The 21,294-nt window shown below is 36.8% G+C and overlaps 1 protein-coding gene across 8 annotated transcripts in view; it reads right to left on the bottom strand.

The window, feature by feature from the left end:
* Positions 1-654: 654 nt before the first annotated feature.
* evi5b (ecotropic viral integration site 5b) overlaps positions 655-21,294 on the bottom strand; it is a 61,529-nt gene continuing 40,889 nt past the window's right edge. For 5 of the 8 annotated variants that reach the window (XM_046855324.1, XM_046855333.1, XM_046855315.1 and 2 more), the window contains exons 13-20: positions 20,894-21,040; positions 20,180-20,311; positions 19,920-20,060; positions 19,547-19,705; positions 16,961-17,107; positions 16,520-16,615; positions 8,498-8,593; positions 655-2,747 (exon numbers count right to left, since the gene is read on the bottom strand). In XM_046855324.1, coding sequence (XP_046711280.1) covers positions 2,475-2,747; positions 8,498-8,593; positions 16,520-16,615; positions 16,961-17,107; positions 19,547-19,705; positions 19,920-20,060; positions 20,180-20,311; positions 20,894-21,040 — 1,191 coding nt within the window. In that variant the 3' untranslated portion in view covers positions 655-2,474. Of the gene's footprint in view, positions 2,748-5,601; positions 5,612-8,497; positions 8,594-16,519; positions 16,616-16,960; positions 17,108-19,546; positions 19,706-19,919; positions 20,061-20,179; positions 20,312-20,893; positions 21,041-21,294 lie in introns of all 8 variants that reach the window. The other 3 variants (XM_046855348.1, XM_046855357.1, XM_046855364.1) reach the window with 2 other exon arrangements.

The following is a 21,294-nucleotide window of genomic DNA, read 5'->3' on the forward strand; positions in this document are numbered from 1 at the left end:
AATACACGTCTTTGTGATTTAATAATTCATGCATGGAAGGGTAAAGTATACACTGTATTTAACCATATTTAAATGCAAGCATCTGATGTTCACAGTTCAGACTATTTTAGGTCACATTCAGCACAGGTTTCATTTTTAGACAGATGTGTTCCTTGAAGGTTTGAATGCCTGTACTGTAACAATTATTTGAATAGCAAATTGCCCAGCCAAAACATGACTCATTTCATTATCTTAATATTAGCATCTGGCTTATCTTCCTAAAAAGTTGTTCTCAATTTTATGGGTCATTGGTTTATCCTGCGGTCATTGAAAAAAATCAAGACGTAACAGGAATAGAACGATGCAAACATTCATAATTCCTATAGAATTGTCCAGCAAAAATTTTTATTTATTTGATTTGTTTTTATTATTAGTTTATTATTATACCTTTACATTGTGTACTCACCTATTTTTGGATTAGTGACCTGGAGACCGTAGAGCATTTTTACATACTGAAAGAAATTGCCAGAGAAACCACTTCTACAACTGCATTTCTGAACGTATTCCCAGTTTCACACAGTAACATGTCTGTGCGTACCTTTCGTGTTTAACACTCTCAAACGAAAACCTTTCAATAAATAATTGGTATCAGTAAAACTTGTCATAAAACAGAGATAAAAAGGCTCGCCAGCATTATCTGTTTATTGCATGACCAAAAAGAAACAATAGTGTAAGTAGTGATGTGACAATTCATCACATGCAGGAAAAAAAACAAAAGAACACTTGCAGAAACTTAATTTGTACAACTATATCAAAGCACAAAAAAAACAACAACAAAAAAAAACCGTTTGAGAACCAAAATGCCAGGGTTGTTAATTTGCTAAACGCAAAGTGCTATAAGAAGAACATGGTGTGGATGGAAAAACCTGTGGTCAAGTTTAACGAAAAACCCATGGTGGACATTAGTGTTATGGAGTTCACTCCTTCACCAAGAGTAGCAGCAGAACAATTTCTAAGATGAACAGAAAACATTGTACAGCAAAGTAGCTATACAGCAACTGGTGGCACTTCATTATACAGGACGCTGATGGTTTTTGTAACCTGGCTGTTAAACAGTTTTGTAAAAACTAAAAAGTGACACTTCCAAATACACACTTTGCATTTCATTGTACATAATCAATATTAAAAGGGGCCGTGGCCTGAAATGCAGGGCGTAACACACAAATTACACTGTACACTTCTTTGATCAATCCACCAGTAATTGCTGCCTCTAATCCCATGTGTAAGAGCATGGATCAAAAACAACCAGTGTCCCATGACCAATACTTTTGGAGCACTCTGTAGGTTCTGTGCAAAAGTGCAACAAAATGTGTTGAACGTGAATGAGGTGTCGAACAGAAATACTCCTAGGAGGAGTTCAGTCTCTCCTGCTGGGTTGCTATTTGCCTTATTTAGTGAAACTGTTCTAAAAATGTGGTACATGCTCCTTTTCTAACATGCTTAAGAAACTTGGTGATACAGAAACCGATAATGTCTTCGCAGGCAACAGAAGGATAAACTTGTGATATTCTGAGAGTAAAATCAAGAACTGGATACAGTACAGTAACAACATAGAAGTGAGCACGGTGTTGCATTCGAACGTCTCCCAAAAGCAGTGATTATGTCCCTTTTCGTCCAAATTTTACACTGTACATCAAGGATATGAAATTCATTACATACTTTCAAGTCAAAATGGAGATTCGAAACATGTACATATACATATATATATATATATTTATACACACACACACACACACACACACACACACACACACACACACACACAGATGTGAGCTCTTTGACAAGCTGTTTTTTCATAAAGTCAAAGGTCATTAGATGTACTGCATGTTATGGTTAAAAAAAAAAAAATTGTTAATGTTGGTTGATATGACACTAATCTATTTTAATTCGCAGGTTTATGTTCATTTGAACAATAGTGTTCCTAAAACCTTTAAGGTTTCCCTCAATATTATGGACACCCACGAATGTACACCGTGGGATTTTGATTATTCTTAAAAAGAAAAAAAAAAAAAAGAAAAAAGAAAAACAATAATAATAAAAATGAGAAGAATGAAGCTTTATCATAATGCATAAAATACTATATCACACAAGTATCTCTGGTAATGTGACGCGTGGCGGCGAAGAGTCTGGTGTAGTCTTAGGGACTTTCATTATTTGCTCCTGTCCAGTGTGGCTTTACAAAGCACAACAAGCCACTGGATTTCTTGCCAAAATGCAATGACAAGTTCCAATATAAACATCTGGCTCATTTTGGCAAAAACAAAATGAATAAGGCAGATGTGAATTTAGGAAAAGGAAAAAAAAAAAATTCTGATTCTTAGTTTGTAAAGAAGATTTCAGAATTTTTGAGTACAGAAGCGGATGGCAGTTTCGGATCCGGATGCGACTATGAACTCTTCCCCACAGGCTGCAGTCAGGGGTGGTAGTGTCGGTGGTCACACAGTGGTGCTCTTATGGCTGCTGTTGGAAGGCACTGTGAGCCTGAGACTCTCTCCGTCCTCGTCGGGCTCGCTGTCCGTGTCTTCCAGCTGGGGGTGAAGTGTGATGCGGCCGTCACCCTGACGGGGGGTCACGCAAAGCGGTAGCTTCACGGCGTCTTCATCCGAGGATTGATATGACTCGTTGTCCCCTCCGTAGTGATTGACGATGTGGATCCGATCAAAATTGGTACGGCCGGGTAAGCCTCTCTGCCCTTTTAAACAGCGGATCTGTGAACACAGCGTTCACACGTCAGAACTCTCAAGAGAATAAAAAACATCAAGTACGGAGTCTATGTAATATTCATGGCTTAGGAGTATGGTGAAATGGGGGATGTCCTGAGCATGCATGCCTCGTTCGGCAAACAAAAAAAATCCCTATGTCTCGGCTGGAACTGTATAATGGCAAATTTTCTCATTTGGCTGCCAAGTTTATCCAAAGCAACTTTTAAAACAAGGAAAAACACATCAATCGAGAGATCAAAGGGCCCAACAATGACAACTTGGTGTTACTTGGTTTTAAACTGGCAGCCTTGCGAACAGCAGCCCAATGACCTTACCTCTGAGAACCTTCACCAGATCCCCCGAAAGTATGCACATCTGGAAATCGAAACCTGATCTTCCACATGACCACTAACACTACTTGACAATTATTCATATAAGTAAGTCAGCTCATGCAGAGGAAGGGGTGGTTCTGACACTTCTTTATCTAATGTGATGCACAGTACTGCTTTTCGCACTACCATGCACTTTAACACTTTTTGTACTGTTTATTATGATCTGTCATATTCTCTGTACATTGTGGTCTTATTTAATCTGTATTGTCTTGAATGTAGAGAGCTAAATGTAGAGTAAGCTGTAAGTTGTTATTTATGTCTGTTCTTTTCAGAGTCACCAACAGCTGAGACCAAATTTCTTGTGTGTGTCCACACAGTCTCAGCATGTGCGTGTTTCAAATCTATCCAAGAACATGCATGACTAACCGTATGTACCCTTTCAGGTGATGCACTTTGGAATGTGGATAGAGAATGACATCCAACAACCAAGTGCACTTCACTTTTAGTAATGGTCACCAAGTTCATGCAATAAAAAGCACAGCTGTTTTTTTTGGCTGTTGTTTTTTTTTTAGCCATATGAAATTACACTTGACTACACATCATCTGCATTCAAAACAAGAACACAATATTCTTGCAATAGTTCCGAATTGTCAGCTTGTGTTATGCTGCGTGATTTATGATTTTCTATAAAAACAGCATACGTTGCAGCATATATATGGCTTATCTTTTAACATATATAAACAAACAAACAAAAAAACAGCATGGTGTCATTGAGTTTTCTGTGGACATATGTCACATTTCCAGAAGGAGTCTCCAGTATCAGAGCTCTTTAACAGTCAGTGATACAACACTTTTATTTTTACTTGTTCACCAAGACAGATGCTGATAAATACTACGATTTGTGAATTTTTACACATGTACAAAATGTAATCAGAAATGGCTAAAAACTATGAGGTAAAATATTCTTAGAAGTAAAATAAATTGCATGCTGGAAGATAGGTTTCACTAACAGGATTATATTTTTTATAAATATTATAATATATATATATATATATATATATATATATATATATATATATATATATATATAGTTTTATCTGTTACTTTGGAAAATGTCTCACTGACTTGTATGGATTATTTAATTTAATTAATTTAGGTTAATTTAAGGAGTATACTATTTAATACACTAAATGCACTGCTTAGAAGTCATGTATCAAAGGCAAATGTACTTCTATGAACAATAAAATGCTGAAATGTTAATAATGAGGAGAAAGAAACCCCCACGAATATTTAGAAAACACTAAATTTCTAAATGGTATAATTAATTTTGTATACACTGTGGTGCAGTTTAACACTTATGGCTTTTGGCAGATGCCCTTATTCAGAGCGGCTTTATACAGTTATCTCATTTATACAGTTATCTCGAGGTCCAGCAAGGCAGCTTGGTGGTGCTGAGATGTGAACTAATGGCCTTCCAATCAGAAGTCCAACATCTTAACCACTGAGCTCCAACATCACACAGTTTACAACGAATGTAAGTTGTTTCATGCACTTTGACACACATGAAAAGTATGTCCAGATAAAGGATCTAAGAATTTGGGAAACGTTATCTATATACCTAGAAATGTGATTTAACTTCAATCTGATACTTGGCTTGTTTAATATCCGGGACTTAAATCTGCTTGTGTTTATCTGAGAAACACTGCCCAAGTGTTTCCTCCCACATGAAAGTGTTGACTCAAATCAGTCGCAGTGATGTTTTTTAATTTGTGCCCTAAACTCATAGTTTTCCTGCAGCAATGAACAAACACCCTCAAATCTTTCATCGTGGTAGGGGCTGTCTAGGCACAAAAAATTATACGCTTAACTTAACTTCTGACACAACTTCACTACATTACGCTAATGAGGGCAGGTTTAGAGATCTGCTGGCAAAAAGTGGGTTGCATTTACAGGAAATGTGTACATTCTATAATTGTACAAGGGGCTTTTGATATATATATATATATATATATATATATATATATATATATATATATATATATATATAAAAAAATATATAAAAAAAAAAAAAATATATATATATATATACACACATACACACATATATATACATACACACACACAGAGGCTATTTTCAGATTTCTGCATGAAAATCTGTCTATGCATGCATCTGAACATATAGCTATACGAGTCTCAGTCTATTTATGTTCTGAGAAGGAAGTGGCTTGATTCTAAAATGCTGAAAAGATGACTGCAAGAATCAGTAACATGTCCTGCTCTTCTGATCTGCTGCAAAATGCTGAAAATAATGCAAAGAAATGAAATGCATGCAATACCTGGAGGGGAAAAATACAAAGAAAATCAGAAAAGAAATAAGGGCAAATAAAACCCAAAGTAGGGGGGGCGGGGTTTCGGGGGAGTGATTAGGAAAATCAAGAAATGTGGGTTTGGATTTTCTGTGGGGTGTAATTCACATATGCTTAAACACACGTACACGTACACGCGCACACACACACGCACTTGCTTACCTGAAACACACTGCCGCACCAAGACAGACATGTGGGAAGAGAGGTATTTATGGGTATTTCAAAGCAACCGCAACACCTTGTGTGTAACCTCACATACTCATTAAAACGGTAACGTGCAAATACATTTTTATACGACAAACTTTGCCTGTAAATGATAAGAACCTTGCTTTCATGTGGACTGAGAAAAGACGAAAAAATAAAATAAATAAATACAGCGAAAAAGAGAAACCGAGAGAGAGAGCGAGAGAGAGAGAGAGAGAGAGAGAGAGAGAGAGAGAGAAAATGAATAGGCCGGAAACTAGCAGCAAGACACTTGATGTGTGACAGCCGATAGTGTAGTGGGGTTGTGTTGAGGGTGTGTAGTTTCATTCTGTGCAAATATGGTTGATAGGAAACCTCTCACTCTTTAGCAATTACGTGATTTAAACAGCAACCAGCAAGAAAGCTTTTGCACAGTTCATATCTCAGACATCCGTTTTTCTTGGGCGCACCTTATACCTACAAAGAAACTCTGATCAGGTTTATTATATCATACATTTTTTTTTATAAAATCAGATTGACTAAATTAAAATCTTTTCATTTCATTGCAATCTCTAGGGCAGATGTCATCACAACCAAGGCAGTATAAATCATTAGTAAAGTCATTTCTAGCACACTACAGGCCAAAAGCATTATATACACTTTGTATATTATTATACACTGTTGCTGACTCTTCAATTGTCTTTGTAAATTAGAATGAGAGAGAAAACAGCACTTTATGGGCAAATAATTGTTTACTTTTTTTTCAGTAATAAAGGCCTGGTGTTGCTTCAACAAGCCTGTATCAAACTTTTATATTCGCAAAAAGCCATCCTTATAAGAGAACTGAATTGAGAGCTGTTGAGGGAGCTGAGGAGGAGTTCTTGTTTCTCTTGAAAGCGTTTCAACATCTCCCCTGATCTAACGGAGTTCTTTCATTACTGTGACAAACATTAGCCACCACATTGTTTTATTTTCCTGGTTGAAAGAGAAGAAACCATAACCCATATTTCAATTGTTTTTCACTTTCCAACCCCTTTACCACAAACAACACACCAGCCATGCTGGCTAAAGAATCAAGCCACAAAGTACACCGATGCTGAGGCAAGAGTAGATATGAGGAGGAAACGAGTAGCTCTCTTGGCTAGAGCGACCTTTCTGCACTTTGTTGATAGGGATTCGAGAGGAACCGTCTGAATGGTTTAGCATGCTGCAGTTTAACCACAAGCCACCAGCCTTTTGTTTTTCTAAAAGGGGATAAAAATCTGACTGTATCCCAACAATGTAAATCAATGACGCACTTTCTGTTTTCTGTTCTTCACGCGAGTTCTCTCGCATCCAAGGCTGAAGAAAAATGCGGCGTGTTGAGAAAATGCTTTGCTCGCTAAACCAACTTCAGCACACAAATCAAGAGCTGAATGAATGGCACTTCTGGGGTCACGCCTTTACACAATGCATGTGTTCAGACCCGAAGCGCATAAAAACAACATGCTGAGGTGAGAAATCGTCACACGTGTCCTAAATAATGAAAAATAATGAAAAATAATAATGAAAAATAATCAAGTAAGCATTATTAAAGCGTTGAAAAGGTAATTATAAGTTATTTTAAATTGGTTACTCTAAATGACCGCTCCTATTAAGAGAAAGTATTTCAGGAATACAACAAATATACAATATCACATTGCATTCATTTCCTCTCTGAGTGAAAGGAAATAACTCTTCGGCTGATCCTGTCAGACAGAGAACACTTGAGCAAGTGGCGAAGCTTCACCGTAATTCTCACAGGGCAAAACACATTACCCAGTACATTTAATTGTAATATAATTATAATATTGACAATCAAAACTGACAAGCCACTTTGAATCAGGGCAAGAACACACAGCAGTCACAAAGTGGGAGGAATAGCACATTTTCCATCCTATGTCAATTACCGCTGTGGAGGACTTCACATGTCTAATTTTAAAAAATGTAATTTGGCCATATAGTGTGGAGGAAAAATAACGTACAATATTGGAGGTTCTCTTACAGTGGGCTCTGTGATTTTGCCATTTTGATTCAGAGGTGGAAATGCTGCAGTACTAAATTCTAGAAATTATTAACTGCTCTATTAATGGACGTTCTGGAAAAGAAAGCACTAGGAATTCATGAAATAAATGTGCATTTCTTTTATAAATCATGACCAACCTAAACAAGATGGAAAAAATTAATAAATAAATAAAAAATATGAAAGCACGTAGGAGATCTGAGCACCAGGCTTCCCTCTGAGACATCTGCAGAAAAAGGAATTCGAATTCTAAACACCTTGTATAGAATCTTTCCCACACAATGAAGAATGTTTGGAAAGCATTTAAAAAAAAAAAAGCACGTTAACACGTTCAAACACCTGGACCGAGTTTAGAATCATGACGATTCAAGTAAAAGTACTGAAATAGATCCAGAAGCGGTTCTTGTGGCCAAAATGCAAAAACAAAGTACATATAAACGCTAGAATCGAAGAGTGGGGTGTGTGCACGCAAATTTAACTGCCATAGCGCAGGAAACAGCGTTTTTTTGCAGGGCGTAGTTAACACTTCTAAACACCACTGCTAGAGGAGCTTTTAAATTTGTTCAAAGTGTTCACAAAGCCTAGGAAAAAATAAAAAGCAAAACCACAGAAGAAGCTGGCAGATAAAAAACACAAACAGTTGGTGAAAAAACAGAGCAAAAACAAAAAAAAAAAAGCGATGTTTAGTAAGTAAAACATCAACGCCAGAGCGACTTTACGGCCAAGATGTTTATGTACAGTATATTAGCATGCATGGTCCATTTCCCCATATTAAAACTGTGCAATGAAAAGAACTTTCTGATGCATTCTTACTGAGCGCAACCTGCGTCTCACCTCGTGCTTGAGATCTGTTATCTGGTCTTTGAGGTCTCGAATGTACTGGTTGGAGTCCGTGTTGTTCAGCTGCCCCTGTACCCTCCCCTCTTCCTTCTGCAGGGCGATTCAGAGAAAAACAGTCACAACATGTGGAGCATCAGTTACAACATTCGACATGACCATCTTTTCAAATCATTTATTTCGAAATAACATCATTTGTATGATAATATCATTTGTTATGATTTACTTTTGATGATGCGTTGAAATCGCATAAAACAAATGTGAGCTTAGCATGTTTATTTACAGTGAAAATTATGGAGAAAATAAATCTAAAACAAAAACATGCCTTGTACTTATTACATTATTTTTATCATATATATATATATATATATATATATATATATATATATATATATATATATATATATATATATATATATATATATTTTTTTTTTTTTGCTATTTATTTACTGCTGTGATAAACTAATTTGAGATATCTCGCATTACAATCACTGATGTTTCAACCTTATCCAAAAGTCCTGTAAAATAAATCAATAAGCTGAGAAACACACATACACACAAACAAAAAAGCAAACACATGGCGAATTGAAGCCAGAGGATTTCGGATCGCAGCTTTCTATTCATGAGTTTCAGTTGCAGAATAGATTACATCGCTTTATGAGAAGCTGCCCAAGTTTTATTAAAAAGTTCCATTTACAGCTTAAAAATACGTGGGATAATCACTTGTAAATGAGGTGGGGGTGCAGAAGCAGAAAGAGTAAAGATCAGCTAGCATCATGCTGGTGACGTGCCGAAGGTGTTTATTTTGCTCCTGATGCCTTGGGGAAACGCCTAGCTGCGGTGCTAAACTGCCGCGTGTGTTGTTTATATTCCACACATCTGCAAAACCTCACAAACAAACTGGATCAACATGAAACTTCATTCATTTAGCAAAATTTCTGCCACATGGAAAAATGAGAGAGAGAGAGAGAGAGAGAGAGAGAGAGAGAGAGAGAGAGAGAGAGGAAAGGGTAAAAACAAAACAAAAAAAACAATAAATAAGAAAATACAAAGAGGGAAGAGGAACACAAAAGTGTTGAAGTAGGGGAATGAGATCTAGCAAATCTACACCAAACACATACAGAGCACACACCGGTGCAGTGGGAGCGGGTTTTTTTCAATTTCTGCGGTTTGCACTAGGGGCAAGGCTGGGAGGTTTCTGATAGGCTGGAGATGATGAGGGATCTAAAGCACCAGTGTTTCAGGAATCTGTGTTTTTCTTGAGGTTTGTCTCCCCCACCCCCAGGTGGCAATGATAAGGAAAAGGCAGTTAGCAGACTTCCTTGCACTCAGCTGCGTAAAGACAGCAGGTGGCAGGCTGCGGCCAGGGACGTCAAACGGCTCTAAATAATGGCTTCCTCACATAAGCACCCCCCAAAAATACAACCTTCGAGGCTGTTGTTAAAGACGTTAAAATCTGAAAACAATCGTGACAACTACTGGACTTCCAACCTGAAGTCACCACTTTGTTATTGTGGCAGCTGAAAAGGGAATTTTAAAACTTTGGGAAACATTGGACATAAAGTCCAAGAAAGTATTGGATTACAGATCTGTCTGCTTAAACTTACAGGATCCTCTGAAATATACGACACTGAGACTGGTTGTCTATGAGCAGTAGCAGTATTCCCAATGAGGCATTTCAGTTCGCCGTTGTTGCAGTCTCACTGCTTTGATTGCCACATTTTTGAAGTTACTCGAAGCACAATACACCCATTAAAGTTTGCTTCATTAAATACTGGTATATGGTAGTCTTTCATCACAGCAACTCTGCCCTCAGTAACTTATTGAGCTCTGAGAGCTTAAGCTGCAAAGCACTCATTTCCCATTGAAGTGCTGAAGGATCATTTTAAGAGGCAACATGTACGCTACTACTCACGTATTTGAAACATGGAATTGTGGAAAGGGTCTACTAGTCAATTTTGTTCATTTAGTTTCAACTTATTTTGTGAGCACCTCCAATGAAGGCAAATAACAACTCAAGTATGCAGTCAGAATAAAGAGAAATGAGTGTCGTTGATTATTTTTACTTTATAAAAGTCAAAACTGGAAGATCGTTGGTCATTTTGTAAAGTGTGTAATCACATCGGGGTGGAAGACATTAAAATAAAGAGAAAGGATGAGCATGGGAACCGAAACGCTCACTGTACAACTCAAATGGAAATAACAGCCGGGGTTTATGACTCCACAAATGCTCATGGGTGAAAAGCAGGCCACACAAGTATACAATATAGAGCATAGTGCTCAAGAGTAATTTACAAACACACACACACACACACACACACACACACACACACACACACACACACACACACACACAAAAGACTCAGGGTTTTTTCCAAATTCTACAGGTTTTCTATCACTCATCTCCATATTTCCTTGCAGTTTAAGATGAAAGAAAAAATAAGAACACAAACCTCATACCTTCACAATCAAAACCAGTAATATAGTGAAGCATTATAGCAAACAATGACAAAGTGACAGACGCTAAAGTAAGAATAGATGAATCAACACCTCATGACCAATCATATTTAAGATTAGTAGTGTAAGAAATGAGGTAATTTACATTTCCTATTACTGAAGTGTCAGTATTACTGCTTTTAAGAAAGTAAAGAAGTAAACAACTTTATCCTCAGTACTGTTTAAATTCATGATTCTGATTGGCCAGGCGGTCTGGTGTCAAATTTATGTATTTTTTTATTTTTTTTTTTAAACAGCAGTTTTGACACTAGCACCATTTTGTCTTATGCGTTTTGTTGTTGTTGTTGTTGTTTGTATGTTTTTTAATAAACACCAAGAGACCGAGAGAGACTGGTGAGGGAGTGATTATTTATAGCTGTTACAACTTAAGTGAATATCCAGAACTTGGTTTGTGTATGTTCAACATTAAATGTTATTAAATGCTGTAATGAAAGAACTGTACCTGTTGGAAAATCACTGTAGTATAAAGGAACAACACAAACCGATACTTGCTGTTAGAAAAAACGATTGACTTTGTTATTTACCGAAAACGGATCGGATGTTTTTTTGGAATTTCAGCCACAGATGTCAATTAAGGGTTGAACAATAACTATTTGTAAGAGCTGGTATAAACCTTATTTTGTAATAAACCAACTGACAGTTCCCATGATTCTTCACTTCAAATAGTGGCACAGAAGTAAAGGCTACAAGACTGAATTCCAATCCTGGGACCACCAGAAAGCCATTACAAAGATCCTTCATCGCAATTATGTGAACTGTACACTTTTACAATGTCAAATTTCATTTCAGCTAACTTAATACCAAACTCATACTTGCGAATGAACACAAGTACAGCAGTCTCAACATCAACTAACAGATGGACCTGTAACTGTGAAGCCAGTTCATGTATGTGAAATAACTAACTAAAAGGAAGAAACTAGCCTAAACTAAAGCTTTAGCAAGCACAGTGTTGGATACAGTGTCCATGATGTATATTTCTGTATTTCTGTGAAGAAGAGCCAGCGTTCTACTTCGCTGCAAACAAAAACTGGATCATATCCACCATTATACAGTTTCATTGCAACATGCATACAGGACTTGCTTGTTCTTCTGTCACATGCTTCTCACTTATCTCACTCTCTCTTGTTCTATGAAATCTATGATTTCTGTTTTGATATCAGGCTGGGCTGGAACAGTATCTTTATTCTTGAAGAATAATTGATAATCAGATTTATTTATCATCTTCAAAACTAAACGCAGTATCATGGTATCACTTTGCAGTTTTATAGAATGAAAGGGAATATACACGAGACAAAATTACTCTCAAAAAACCCTGCTTATTAATCTGATTATGTATGCAAGATTTGCTTAGATGATAGACTCTCTAAACAGTGGTTCACAGTAGGGTGTGGTGAGTCATAGCGATGGTGTCCGTGATTTTGTTAGTTACAGTAGTGGCAATCTCAACCAGGTTTTTTTACAGCTATAGTTTGATTGGTTACTTGAATTAAATTAAAAGTTCAAACTCAAAACAAGTCCATATATATATATATATATATATATATATATATATATATATATATATATATATATATATATATAAATAATAAACGGCCTATTATGACCTGTCAGTGGAAAGTTCCGGAATGGAAAACTTAACTTATATTGAATAAAGTTACAGAACATTAAAATACAGTTCAAACACTTTTAAAAATACAGTTCACAGACAGTTTTATACAGTTGAAGGGGGCTGTAAATTAGTTTACTAAGAATGAGGGGCATTAAGTGAGGATGAAAAGAAATAACTAATGAAGACTGATATACAGAACGTATATAATTCTCTCCTAATGTTTTGATAAACACATCAAAACAGTACAGATTTACAATCTCTACCAATGATGCATTGGTGGCTTGACTGGTGAATCCCACTGTTTTTTTTTTTCCTCACTCAAGTGACAAGTTATTTGATAGTTTAAAAAAAAAAAAAACACTATTTCTGAGAAAGACTTGAATCTAGTCTTACCTGGCATCAACCATGGTACTTTTTTTTGATAAGCTTATTTAGACATGGGGAAAACCCAGTGTAAGGTACTATCGTTCTGAATCTTCTATGCTGTCATAGAAACACGCAACACCTTTAAGGGCCATCCCAATACGCAATAGGCTACAGTTCGAGTACCTGTTTGCGACAAGAATGTGCATATTCAAACAGTATTACTTTTAACACGTCCTGTAAAAAGAAGATATATGCTGCAGGCTTCCTCCTGCTGCAAAACTGTTCTACCACTATATTTTAATCCATAGTGTGCTGCTAAATCTCTGTCTTATGTTTAATCATGTGCATGCAAAACACTGAAGTACAAAGTCAGCTTTGATTCCTGTTCAGGGACTGAGCCTGATAGGAAGTGGTTTTGAATATGGTAATGAAGATAGCTGAGCTGTGGTCTCTGAACGGCCATGCAAAAGCAGCAACTTTACCCTACAGCAAAAAAGGTGTTAAAAAAAAAAAAAGTGTCATTTTTCAGGCAGCAGAATGGCGCCTGCGCTGAAGTGACACGCCAGCAGACGACACTGCTTTTGGTTGACAGTGTTGAATACTTCCTAGGACAGGTTTTCTTCTTGTGTTTTTATTCTATTTATTTTATTCAATTTGTTATTCAATAATTACAACAATGACAAGAAGAAAAAAATGATGAGAATAATACGAAATTTCAACCGAACCTGTCACAATCAAAAATTAGACCGTATATTGTATGAGGGATTTTCTCAAAGACCTCATCTACCTATCACACATTAAGCTGTTGTGCTGGTGTCAGACAGACATGTAGGCTCAGTCTAATACAAATCTTTCCAGACAAAGTGAAACTACTTTGAGGTAACTCAAACTCTGCACAGACAACCTAAACAGATATTAGTCTTGTAGTATTTTCCATTGGTGCTATATGTGGCCTGAATGTGGGTGAAAAGTAAAGAGACCTGAAAGGTCTGAATGTAAAGGTTGAGACGTTGATGCTTAAAGATGTTGGGTTAGGTGTTAGGAGTGTCAGGGAACAAATCCTCCACTGCAATGATAACACCTTATAAGAACTGACCCTTATCTTAAAAGCTTAATCGGTTATCAGCATTGGTGTACCAGATGAATCTGTGGCATATGTACCATACGGGTTTAATCATGATGTCATGATGCACACCAGACGATTGGTCAGTCTCCCTTCTAATAAATCCACACACTCATTGCTGGGCCTGTAAGTAGATTTACCAGATTTGGTAAACCATAGGCTTATCCCCACAACTGTGAGTGCATAAAATTGTGGCTAACCAAAACCACAGAGCCACAGCTCAAGTTCTGAAACAGGATGGCAGTATGCTTTCAGCAAAACCAGCATCAGAGCAAACTTGCAAAGCGTCATGTCCTAAAAGCATTCATACTACAGGTCAAGAAACCCTAATTTGACTGCTGTGATATGGAGAAACAAACAAACTAAAAATTTTAAATCATTCTAGTCACATTTTGACCACATTTTTGCCAGCTCATAATGGCAGTACAGATTGAGTGTAAAAAAAAAAAAAAAAAAATCATCAAAGACTTGTAGTCCTTTCTAAACCATGGCAACAATGATCTCATCTCACAACAGATGCTTTATAAGGATTTGTTCTTTCAAATCTCTATTCATTCAACACTATTTAAATGTTACTCTACTATAGTCCCATAACAACTAAAAATACATTTCATAACACAACAACAGTTTGTGATCATTTCGCTAACATGAACAGTATACGCCACAGGATCTCCCAAACCAAACACCATATTTGTACAATATTGAAAATTTGCTTATCAACACTGTCTTAATGCGATCAACAAAACAGAGGTCAGAATCCAGTGAAAAGAAAAGAACCTTTGCTCAGTTTCAGGTTCACGTTTCAGGATTTTGCATTTCTTTCGTAGCCCCGGTCAGAAACTCAAGGATCTGTTCAGAATTAACTAAGTGAAGTCAGGAAGTGACACTATGAATTTAGAGATGGGTTTGCTCTAAATAACAACGTACATGAAACCAGAAACGTTACTAATTTACTGGTAAAGCGTTTAGATCATAAGATTATGTGCCACTTGTCAAACCACACAAAATCCAGGAAAATCAATGACTACGAAGTATGATATAATTTTAATGGTGGCATGGAAAATATCACACATTTACCGAAAATCACTGCATGTCCATCGTGCACGTGTGGACAAGCGCATGTAGAACATTCACCCGTTTTTCTTTTATTTTGCATGTTTTACATTTTTTTTGGAAACATGAACGAAACATGATCATTGTGGCATCGAATAGGGTGATTATGCATTTAACTATGACTCTAGGGTTTGAAAAAGGAGAAGTAATGCGCTTTATGTTGACTGTGAGTCATTGTTATATGGCCAAAAATAAGCGCATGTCTTTTCTGCCCCTATATCGTCATTTTTTTATTTTAATACTATGGTTAACAGCTGAAACAAAATTCAGCATAAACTATAATTAGTTGCAAAATAACTAATTATAAAAGGTGCTACAAATCTAAAACAGAGCTTTCCTAAAATCTAGCTAACACAAGAACACAAATCCTGTAAACTATATATATGCCCCAAAAATAAATAAATTAAATAAATAAATGTGTGTGTGTGTCTGTGTGTGTGTGTGTGTGTGTATATATATATATATATATATATATATATATATATATATATATATATATATATATATATATACACACACACACACATACACACACACACACACACACACACACACACACACACACACACACACACACACACACACGCACACAAACACACGCACACAAACACACATATAAGGAAAGAACAATTCGAGAGTTTTATGTTCATAGCAAATGCATTGAGATATTTTATATATATATATATATATATATATATATATATATATATATATATATATAGACATATAGACACAGACACACAATTGTAATACACTCGTTTTGGGTATGAATGTATGTTTGTGTGTATATGTGGGTATTTGTGTGTATATTTTATAATATATATATATATATATATATATATATATATATATATATATATATATATATATTACATTGTGCTTACTCTATACTACCATGACGAGTAATATCCAACTTGTATAATGTATAATCGTCATAGTGGTTTCAAATTCTAAATTCTGATTGGTCGTTGGTTGACGTTCTACAACAGCAGTTTTGACAATAGTGTCCTCAACTCAAACTACATGTCTACACCATATGTACATGCTCCACCTAAAAGCATTATATTGTTTCAAAATTTTCTAATGTTCCTCTAAAGAAATGTTTATGGAAATTAGGCCGTGTCAGTAACAGTGACCGTTTTGAAACATGCTTGTTTGATATACATTTCAGCAATACATTTTCCTTATTAAAACATTTACAATTTGAATCATTAAAAAAAAAAAAAGATGCTGTGGTGTAATCAGGAACATGTCTTATTCCAATGAGAGGAATTACAACTGTAGGATTTACCTGAATCTCTAATTCAGAGATCTGCTGCTGGAGTTCAGCCATGGCAGCAATGTTATCAGCCTCTCTTAATCTCACGGCCATCACCTCCTCTTTATTCTGATAGAGACACAGACAGCATGAGAGAGAAGGAGGGGGATTATCTTTCTGCTACAGGAGCTGAAAACAGAACCCACTAGTTCCTCTTCACGCAACTGGATTTGCTGATTGCGACCATGGATAAGATCGCTAACACAAATGATGAAATAGCATGATTTTTGCAAAATGTGCAGATACACTGTTCTGATGATAGACTTCAAGGGTTGCAAAAAAAAAAAATAATAAAAATAAAATAAAATTTTACAAGATTCAAAATGTTAAGCTTGCTTTAAAAAAATAAAAAATAAACACACATTGTAAGCTTTCCACAGTGGGTGTGAAGCATCAAAGCTCAAGGCTCCTCACCTTACACTCAATCTCTGCCTGCTTGCGTTTGGATTCCTGCAGCTCTGAGTGCAGCATTTTATTCTGTGAGCTCAAAATCTGCAAACGATCGTGCAAACTGCGTGACTCTTGCTCAGCTCGCCGCAGTTGGTTGTTATGGATTTGGTTCTGCAGGTAAACAAAACAAAAAGAATGACATTTTAAATTGCTTTCACTGTCCAGTCGTATTTTATGAAGATGGGAAAGCTAAAAAAGGGGAACTAAAAGGAAAGAAGAATTCGAGATGGTGCTTTGATGCAGGTCAGTAGTTCAACCATAAACCCCCTGAACCATGATGAAGTAAGTGCTCAGGGTCAGTGCACTACTGCATGATGATAAACCCCTCGATCTGCTAATTCAAATTTGTTTCATGTTCATAGCAAATGTATTGCTATAAAGCATTCTGACTGAGTCCCTTTAGTCCTGACATGTCTAACCACGTTAACGTTATGCACAGCTATCTGGACTGGCAAGCAGGTATCACTGCCTATACATAGCCAGTGACAGGAAAAGGTGACTCATCACTTACAGAGTCATGACAACATGGCATTTATTAGATCGATGCACAAACAGGAACATTATAACCAAACTGGATAGAAATCTGAAACCTACTACAGCTAGGATCAGTCAAGACTTTTTTTATTTGACTTAATATATGGTCAGGTATTAAATATTCGAAAAATATTATTTCAGGGATAAACCATAGCCATGTTGATCTTTTTTCATACATCAAAACAATTTCGGAACCATCTGTAAAATCAGAATCTCTTCTTGTATCAGGTTCTCATTATGTTATGTCTCTCTGCATTTAAGAAACAATGGAAACCTCAAAATCACTTACAAGAGCTGCATTTTTTTTTTTTTAAAGGCTTTCAGGAAAATGATTACGGATATAAAGCGAATGCAAACTAGAAATCGCTAGAAATGTTTCAGGATGAGATAGGCTTAAGACAAAATCTCCTTAATTCTAGTTCCTATATACTGTTATTCACGTTTTTGAAAGTTAAGCAATACAATGAAAAGCAATTCCAGTGAGAACCTCCAAAACATAAGGACTAACTGAGCAGACTTATGGATTCAGTTATTTACTTCATTAATACTTCTGAGAGAAGAATTTATGCCAATACTAATACATTTTACATAGACTTGTATGTATAGAAGGAACCCTTAGACATCAATCTTAGACTTTATAAATTAATTATAGACCAGTTCTTAAAGCAAATATCAAAATTTTGACCTATAGCATCTTAAAGGTTAAAAATGGGTTACGATGATAAACATTTGATAAACTTGGCATGAGTCGCCCTCTAGTGGCCATGTGTTTAAACATCTAAGACCTGCTTCTGGTAAAAAAAAAAAATCGGATCCCAACAAAGATATTTACAGTGCAGTGGGGGAAACCATATACTTTAGTAAAAGTGGAGATGCTGTAGGTAAAATATTACTCCAGTAAACATGCTTCCTTTAAAACTTGAGTAAAAGAAAAGTATTTGCCTTCAAATGTACTTCAATATTCAAAATATTAGGATTTATTATGACTATAACTATGACCTATTATCATTTTTGTCACAAGACTTTTGCTTAATCGACTCAGTTTATGTGAAAAGACTTACTCTTAGCACACCAGTCTATTAATAGAATGATAATAATCATTTAAACACTGATATCGAATAAATGATCATGAACCCAAATACCTTCTTTTCAACTACTTAATAATTTTTTTTTTTAAAAGAACCGCACAATTAAGGCCACGGGTGTTGTGGCAAGTTAGAGTCAGAAGTTTCTTTCATCATTTTTGCCTCTGAAAATGTTCAAAATTAACTGAAATTAAACTGTATGTAATACTTAGTAGATAAAATATTTTTAGAACCGCAATTGCAGCTTTTATCCACACAGATATTAAAAAGGAACGACCGCAAAATGCATTTGGGTAAAAAGTAAGTTATATGACTGAAATGTAGAAGTTTAAGTCTCCACAAAAGGGAATATTTCAGTAAAGTACAGATACACAAAAAAGCTACTTAAAGTACAGTAATTACATTTACTTTGTTACCGTCCACCACTGTTACTGTATGCCTTATTACACAAAACTTAATTCAGAGGCTTTGATCATTAGTTGCCAAATATTTTCAGGTATTCTATAAAGCAAAATGTCATCGGATGGTCATTTCACTACACTACAATTTGCTTGCCTGCCTACTCTACACACTGCACTCAAGTCACTTCACATGACAGAAGCTATAATTCCCAGGTCTTTACTTACACTATACTAAAGTACCACTGCTCAGAACTATAAACCAATTTGACCTCATTACTACTCTTCTGCGATACTTTTATTTGTTTATTTGTACATTCTTTGCTAATGTGAATAATTTTCCTACGGAGAAACTATGCTACATTTCTAAAATTATATCTTAGAGGGATGATAGGAAACCCAATGCTTGATTTTAAGATACTTCAGTCAACAATTACTCAAAAAGTGAGAGAGAAAGAGTGAGAAAATGAGAGAGAGAGAGAGAGAGAGAGAGAGAGAGAGAGAGAGAGAGAGAGAGAGAGACAGCAAGAGACCTGTGTCTCTAGTTCCAGTAGTCTCTGCCTGGTTTCACGGAGCTCAGCTTGGGCTTCTGCCTCTCGAAGTCTCGCGCTCATCAGTTCATCCTGAAGTTCGTTCGTTGAGTTTTTCCGTGGACTGTCCTTCCAGCGGCCAGCTGTACGTGCCAGGTGCCTCTGCAGAACAAAACACGGGATTTCTTCAAATCAATCAATTTCCACTAATATATGTTTTTGAATTCACACGTCAGTGCGGTGGAAAATAGATTGCAGTGCCTGAAACCTCACAGAATTATGATTCACAGTTTCTGACTTGAAAATGCTTTAAATGAACGAATGGAAACATAACAGCATACATTTTCCTCAGTGTGAGCGCACATAGTGTGTATACCTGCCAATGCTCCTCCAGATCTCTGATTTGCTGTCTCAGCTCTTTGAGGCCAGTCAGAGCTTCGGCCTCCCTTATCCTTACAGCTATCAGCTCCTCCTGAAGGCGCACCACGTTACTCTCGTCCGGCAGTGCAGTGTTCCTCTGTAACACATCAATACGAGTGAATAAATAAAAATCTAACAAAAATATAAACATGATCTGATCAGCTAAGCTGGCATAAGAGCAGTGAACTATTTCCATCGTTTAGGAAACAAACCTACCTTCTCTATGTCAAGGATTTTGTCCTGCATCTCTTTGAGGGCACACTGAGACTCTGCCTCTTTGAGTCGAGCCTGGACCAGCTCTCTCTCCAACTGCAGGATGGAATCCTCAGAGTAGCGAGGGTTCCCCTTCTAGAGGCACAGAGACGGAGAACCCAAGGTTATGTGAGCGTGTTTCACTCTTTCACTTACACACAATTGCAAAATAATAGAACAGGAACCATCTCATCCACATCCACTGCCGCAGTCAGCTGCGGGAAAACCATCACCCAGGAGTCTAAATCCATGTAATCTCAACTGCAGAAAAGAGCCGTCATTTTTTACCCATTCCAAAGTCATGAATACTAAATAAGCTCAAAAACGGTGTGTCGGAAAACAGCAGCATACGACTGTGATGGGTAAATAAGTGATGAGATATAAATTTAACACACAAGGTTTAGATTATCCCGACACCTCACGTGTTATCTGTCAGCTCATACATATTCACGAGGCTGTTTAGCATCACCAAGTATGCTAATGAGCTGAGCTGCTATGCACAAATAATCTCCCCTAACCACTACAACTGGCAATTTCAGAATGAGTCACTTGGTAAGGCATCAATGACTCTCTCAATAACATGCTACCGCAATGCCTGCCCCATAGTGTCCACTGAGCAGCAGGCTCAGATGCAGTCCTCCCATCCAGGAGGGGGTGCAGTCTGTGCATGGTCCTTACCACAGGCTGCTGCTGTTGGAGCTGTCTGATGAGGCCTTGGGCCTGCTCAAGCTGCGCACAGGCCTCCTCGCACTGCTGTTTCACCGTGGCCAGCTCCCGCTTGACCAGGTAATTCTCCTCTGCCTCCTGGGCTCGCGTCACCTGACCCTGACGCAAGCGTTCAGGGACAACAGACGGACGAGGTGAACCAAGTTGGGAGCGATGGGGAAATTATTAAATTGCATGGTAGAAATATTAAAGCTGGATGTCGAATTCAAAGGTATCAACATGCTGTTAGCGTCTTTTACATTGGTGATTTATCCTGAATGGATCTCATTAAATTATTTATACACAAATGTTAGACACATGTATGGCCATATGTTTCTCTAGGAAGCGACTTTATATCTATAATAAAATTTAGG

This window comes from Silurus meridionalis, chromosome 1, assembly GCF_014805685.1.
Source record: "Silurus meridionalis isolate SWU-2019-XX chromosome 1, ASM1480568v1, whole genome shotgun sequence".
NCBI classification, from domain to species: domain Eukaryota; kingdom Metazoa; phylum Chordata; class Actinopteri; order Siluriformes; family Siluridae; genus Silurus; species Silurus meridionalis.